The following is a 6,550-nucleotide window of genomic DNA, read 5'->3' as shown; positions in this document are numbered from 1 at the left end:
CTGCAACGAAGATGGGATCCCGAAAGGCCACACGCCGCACAACTAAGGAAAACAGGGCAAACCAAAGATGCGCTGTAAATCATACAGACTGTTCCTGGGCTCTCGGTCTCAGGTTACTTTTATAACTATTCCCCCCAACGCTGTCTTAGTTTCCTTAAAACCGCACTAAAAGCCTCACCAGCTTCCCAGACTCGGCCGTGCGCGGGCGGAGTAGCCTGGGGCCCAGACTCCCCGCGAGCCCCGCTCCCGGGCCTCTCCTCCGAGGGGTCTGCACTTCCTCCCGCCTCAAGTCGTTCCCCTCAGCCCGACTCTGGTTTCTCCTCCGAAGCGGCCCCTCCTCCTTTTTACAACTGGGGGGAGGGGTAAGAGGGGACTGTGGCCTCACGTAGTCTGTTCCGGTCTGGGGAGAGAAAAGCGATCCACAAGGAGCACCCCCTTCTCGCCCGTTCTAAACCCCACATTTAGGATCCGGCTACCCAAAGGCCCCCGCCAAACCCAGCATTTTCAGCCCGGGCAGCGCTAACGTGACTCCGGGTCATGTCTCTGTCAGCTGAGGCGCTGCGCTATTCTCAGCTTCTCCCCGCAAAAGCCTTCGGCGAGTGAGCCCTTCTGCTCAGGAATGTGTGTTTTAGTATACCCGGAAGAGGAACAAATCTTTCAAGCAAATTCCCTTTCTGGAGGGTTTTCCCCCCCAAACGAATTCAGGGTAAAAGTTTTTCCTAACTTTTCCCTCCCAGTCCCCTGCCCCTCCCCTCAGGAATCCGCCCAGAGCGCAGCAGACACCACCTCCCCCGCTCCCTCGCCCGCCCCTTCCGACTTCCACCCAATCCGGAGGCGGCTACAGAAAAAACAAAGGCCGCCATTGGGCAGCCCGGGCATTTGGGGGCCCGCCCCCGGAGTGGTTTGTGAATGGGGGGAGGGGAGGGGGCGGGGCGGCCCGGAACCCGGTGAGCCCGACGCTTCTTCTGGCCACCAGCGCGACTCCGAGGCGTTAGTCGGCGCTCCCTCCCGGCGGGCGGCGACGGCGGGCGCCGGGACTCGCGGGCCAGGGTTGCGTGGGGCTGGAGAGGCCGGGTCCAGGCCGCGGGCACAGGGACCTTCGGACGCAGTGTAACTGGATTTCCAAAAAGAACTCGCCAAGCTCTCGGCTCCAGGGCCCCGATCAGACTCAGAGCGAGAGCCAGTCGTTTGGCTGAAACTTGGGGCCAAGCTTTTAAAAAAGGGCTGAAGAAGGAGCGGGGTGTGGAGGAGGCGGCGAAAGAGGAGGCGGCGGCGAGCGGAGCCTCTAGGCGAGAAGGCGGAGCAGCACCGCCGAGGCGGCGGCCCGGACGAGCAGGCGGCGGCACCCGGCTTTCGCCTGGCAGGGGCCGGACTTGGTGTGGGGGGCGTGCGCATTACTGTGCGCTGGGGGTCGAGAGACTTGGGCAAACTTTGAAGGGTAACCGGAGACGCTTGTTGCTCCTCGCGGCAGAGAAAGCCGCACCGTTACGTCTCGGCGGGGAGGGCCAGGAGGCCTCCTTCGGCGCCCCCGGCCCAGGCGAACGAGTTTGGGCCCGGAGCGGCAGCGCGAGTGCTGCGCGGAGGCGGTTGCGGCGCCCCCGCGGCTGGCGGTCTCGCCCCCGCGGCGCAGGCACACCAGCGGCAGCGCCCTCTGCTCCACGCCGCCCACGGCCAGGCGCCGGGAGGACTCTCATGCGCCAGGCGCAGCGGCGCCTCTCTGCATCCAAGCCTCTCCCAACCGTCTCGTCGCACTCGGGCTGAGAGCGCCGCTGCACCCGCGGCCGGCGATGCAGAGCCCCGGCGCGGCCGCGCCGCCCTCGCCTCTGGGCCTGTGCGCCCTGGTGCTGGCGCTGCTGGGCACGCTGTCTGCGGGCGCTGGGGCGCAGCCGTACCACGGCGAGAAGGGCATCTCGGTGCCGGACCACGGCTTCTGCCAGCCCATCTCCATCCCGTTGTGCACGGACATCGCCTACAACCAGACCATCCTGCCCAACCTGCTGGGCCACACGAACCAAGAGGACGCGGGCCTCGAGGTGCACCAGTTCTACCCGCTGGTGAAGGTGCAATGTTCTCCCGAGCTGCGCTTCTTCCTGTGCTCCATGTACGCGCCCGTGTGCACCGTGCTCGATCAGGCCATCCCACCGTGCCGTTCTCTGTGCGAGCGCGCCCGCCAGGGCTGTGAGGCGCTCATGAACAAGTTCGGCTTCCAGTGGCCCGAGCGGCTGCGCTGCGAGAACTTCCCGGTGCACGGCGCCGGTGAGATCTGCGTGGGCCAGAACACGTCCGACGGCTCCGGGGGCCCGGGCGGCGGCCCCACCGCCTACCCTACCGCGCCCTACCTGCCGGACCTGCCCTTCACCGCGCTGCCCCCAGGAGCTGCAGATGGCAGGGGGCGCTCCGCCTTCCCCTTCTCATGTCCCCGCCAGCTCAAGGTGCCCCCCTACCTGGGCTACCGTTTCCTGGGTGAGCGCGACTGCGGCGCCCCGTGCGAGCCAGGCCGTGCCAACGGTCTCATGTACTTCAAGGAGGAGGAGAGGCGCTTCGCCCGCCTCTGGGTGGGCGTGTGGTCTGTGCTGTGCTGCGCCTCGACGCTCTTTACCGTGCTTACCTACCTGGTCGACATGCGGCGCTTCAGCTACCCAGAGCGTCCCATCATCTTCCTGTCGGGCTGCTACTTCATGGTGGCCGTGGCGCACGTGGCCGGCTTCCTGCTGGAAGACCGTGCCGTGTGCGTGGAACGCTTCTCGGACGATGGCTACCGCACGGTGGCGCAGGGCACCAAGAAGGAGGGCTGCACCATCCTCTTCATGGTGCTCTACTTCTTCGGCATGGCCAGCTCCATCTGGTGGGTCATTCTGTCACTCACTTGGTTCCTGGCGGCCGGCATGAAGTGGGGCCATGAGGCCATCGAGGCCAACTCGCAGTACTTCCACCTGGCCGCATGGGCCGTGCCCGCCGTCAAAACCATCACCATCCTGGCCATGGGCCAGGTGGATGGGGACCTGCTCAGCGGGGTGTGCTACGTGGGCCTGTCGAGTGTGGACGCGCTGCGGGGCTTCGTGCTGGCGCCTCTGTTCGTCTACCTCTTCATTGGCACGTCCTTCCTGCTGGCGGGTTTCGTGTCTCTCTTCCGCATCCGCACCATCATGAAGCACGACGGCACCAAGACCGAGAAGCTGGAGAAGCTCATGGTGCGCATCGGCGTCTTCAGCGTGCTCTACACGGTACCGGCCACCATCGTGTTGGCCTGCTACTTCTATGAGCAGGCCTTCCGCGAGCACTGGGAGCGCACCTGGCTCCTGCAGACGTGCAAGAGCTACGCGGTGCCCTGCCCGCCCGGCCACTTCCCGCCCATGAGCCCCGACTTCACTGTCTTCATGATCAAGTACCTGATGACCATGATCGTGGGCATCACTACCGGCTTCTGGATCTGGTCGGGTAAGACTCTGCAGTCGTGGCGCCGCTTCTACCACAGACTCAGCCACAGCAGCAAGGGGGAGACTGCGGTATGAGCCCGGGCCCCCGCCCCACCCTTCCTCCCCTACCCCCTTACAGGGGGAGAGACTCAGTAGGGAAAGAACCGCTGGTGGGGGCTTGTTTCTGTAACCTTCTCCCCCGCCACTGAAAAGTGACCTGGAAGTGAAAAATTATTTGCAGATTCTGGGCGAGGGCTGATTTGGAAAGGAGGCCTGGGTGGAAAGGCGTTTTGGATGAAAAGACTTCTGGCAAAGACTTGAAGGATGATGGTAATAATAATAACGACGATGTTAATCGTGAAAGGTACGGGCTGGCTTGGGCCTATCGAGAAAATTGAGACCACCAGAGACCACTGTGAGTTCTTCCCAGCCCCGCCGCTGAACTGGGTCTGTGAGCCATCCCCCTGGCAGCAAGGCAAGTGGCCTGTCCTCACTCCTGTGAGGCCCAGGGAAAGGTACAGCTCTGTCTGCGGCCGCCTCTTTGTTGGGAAGAGGGAGGACCTCCTGCGGTGTCCTTGTCAAGCGGTGGTCAAACCATAATCTCTTTTCACTGGGGCCAAACTGGAGCCCAGATGGGTTAATTTCCAGGGTCAGACATTACAGTCTCTCCTCCCCCGCCCCCTCCCGCCTGCTTTTCCTCCCCTCCCCCTTTCAAGTCTTGTAAAATAAGCATTTGGGAGTCTTGGGAGGCCTGCCTGCTAGAATCCTAATGCGAGGATGCAAAAGAAATGACCATAACATTTGGATAGGAGGCCAAGGAGGCGAGTAGTAGGTATTTCCGCTACTTTTTCATTTTCTGGGGAAGGCAGGAGGCAGAAAGAAAGGTGTTTTATTTGGTCTAATACCCAGAAAAGAAGTGATGACTTGTTGCTTTTCAAAACAGGAATGCATTTTTCCCCCTTGTCTTTGTTATAAGAGACAAAGAGGAAACAAAAGTGTCTCCCTGTGGAAAGGCATAACTGTGAAGACAGCAACTTTTATAGGCAAAGCAGTGCAAATCTGAGGTTTCCCTTTGGTTGTTAATTTAGTTGCGATAAACATTCCTTTTTAAGGAAAAGTGAAGGGCAGTATGCTTCCATACACCGTTCAGTCAGAGGTTCTGACTTGGCTAAAGGAAATGCAAGGGATTTGTTGTTTGTTTTAAATAAATTTAATTCAGAACACGTGATTCAACAGGCTCTGTTATAATGTTCTGGGGACTCTCTCCCTTCATTTTTTTTTTCTTGCTATAAGCCTATGTTTAGGTTTCTTTTCTATTTTTTCCCTCCAATTTGGATCCTTCAAGATAAAATAAAAAGCGTAATGCCTTCAGTCTCATAACAAAGAAAAGTTAAATTTTTTTATAGAATCATTTTGTCCTGTTTTTTTTGGTTCCATAAATCTGTTTATAAAACATCCTCTGTATGCTGACCCTGTCTCTGAGTGGGTGGGTGGGGAGGTGATCTGCAGATATGATAGTGAACGATGAGGAAAGTTCTGGACCATGGGCCCCATTTTTAAAGAAAGTCATTAAAAGAAGGTAAACTTCAAAGTGATTCTACAGTTCTTTGAAATGTGTTGGAAGACTTAAATTTATTAATCTTAAATCATGTACTTTTTTTTCTGTAATGGAACTCTGATTCTTTTGCATAGTGGTGTAAAGCTGAGCAGAGAATCATGGGAGCTAACCTTTGACACTGCCCTCCAATCTTGCAACACTATCCTGTTTCTCAGAACAGTTTTTAAATGCCAATCATAGAGGGTACTGTAAAGGGTACAAGCTACTTTATATACGTATGTTCAGTTGAGTGGAGCTGCTTTTTACATTAAAGTTAAAATTGATCTTGTGTTTCTTAAACCTTCAAAACTGTCTCATCTGTCAGATTTTTAAAACTCCCATTACACACGTTTTCGCATCTTTTTGTGTTGTATCTCTTAAGTGCATGTGAAATTTGTAAAATAGAGACAAGTGCAGTATGTATATTTTGTAAATCTCCCATTTTTATAAGAAAATATATATTGTATTTATACATTTTTACTTTGGATTTTTGTTTTGTTTTGCCTTTAAAGGTCTACAATGAAGCCCCACTTTATCACATGTACAGATCACAAATAAATTTTTTTAAAAATACAAAGTGAGTGTTTATTTAGTCTACTATTCCTGTAATGTTAAAGCAAAGAACAAATAGAAGAAAAGGCAGTATGGAAAGGTATGGAGAGACACCATTGGATATGTCCCCCATAGAGGAGGATGGTATATATTATTGAGGTCCTTCTTTCCCCTGCCTTTTAAAATATGGAGTGTAATGAATGTCTTGACTGTCCTTTAATTTTTTTTCCGTTGTTGCTATTTCCTGCCTCCCTCCACACCACCCTACCACACACACCCCCACTTTTCCCATCCTGCTTTGGATGACCTATTGAAGGTACAGAATAAGCATCTCTTTTAGAGATGTACTGTCTGATCCATGTTTTTACTGTCCTTAGGAGATGAAGTGCATATCTGCAAGAGGACTAGAATATATTTTTGGTGTTTTCTGCTTTTCTGGCAATGTTTGCCTTGGGAAGAATTCAGTGATTTTTTTTTTAAACTAATTGGTGTTTTTGTATTCTAATGCAATTTATTCAAATTGATAATACTTAAATGCTTTGGGTTCAGGTGGTAGGGAAAGTCAGTAGATGCTTTCCAATAAGAGTAAAGGGCTTGCTTGTGGAGCCTTCTCAGCCAAAGGCTTCACTCTACCTTCTAGGTACGCTGCACCCCAGAGGTCAAGCAGCTCCCCAAAAGGCAGTGACTCAGCAGCTCAGGCAGGAATAGTCTCCACGCCTGACCCTGGGATGGCCTCTGAAGCCACTGAAGCTATTCTTTCCTCTTGTAGAAGAGGCTAACTTTGGAATCAGATTAGACAGGGAAGCCTTTGCTATCCAGAAACTTTGATATTAAAACAGTTCCTCAGGGAAATGGCCTTACTAGAATTTTGTTTTTTCACTCACCTCTCTTCTATAATTCGGGTGCCTATTTCCTGGCTTTTTATAATACAGTGGCTTCATTCTCTAGCAGCCTGGGGACCCAGCAGCAGACTGGGTGCTGCTGT

At 54.4% G+C, this 6,550-nt stretch overlaps 1 protein-coding gene across 1 annotated transcript; it reads left to right on the top strand.

Moving 5' to 3' along the window:
- The first annotated feature begins 1,028 nt into the window (after positions 1–1,028).
- FZD7 (frizzled class receptor 7) lies at positions 1,029–5,582 on the top strand. The gene has a single exon (XM_012655676.1). The coding sequence runs from the start codon at positions 1,788–1,790 to the stop codon at positions 3,510–3,512; it is 1,725 nt and encodes a 574-aa protein (XP_012511130.1). The 5' UTR covers positions 1,029–1,787; the 3' UTR covers positions 3,513–5,582.
- The last annotated feature ends 968 nt before the right edge of the window (positions 5,583–6,550 follow it).

Source organism: Propithecus coquereli, unplaced genomic scaffold (genome assembly GCF_000956105.1).
Source record: "Propithecus coquereli isolate 6110/MARCELLA unplaced genomic scaffold, Pcoq_1.0 Scaffold113, whole genome shotgun sequence".
NCBI classification, from domain to species: Eukaryota; Metazoa; Chordata; class Mammalia; order Primates; family Indriidae; genus Propithecus; species Propithecus coquereli.
This window is presented reverse-complemented; position numbering and strand designations above follow the sequence as displayed.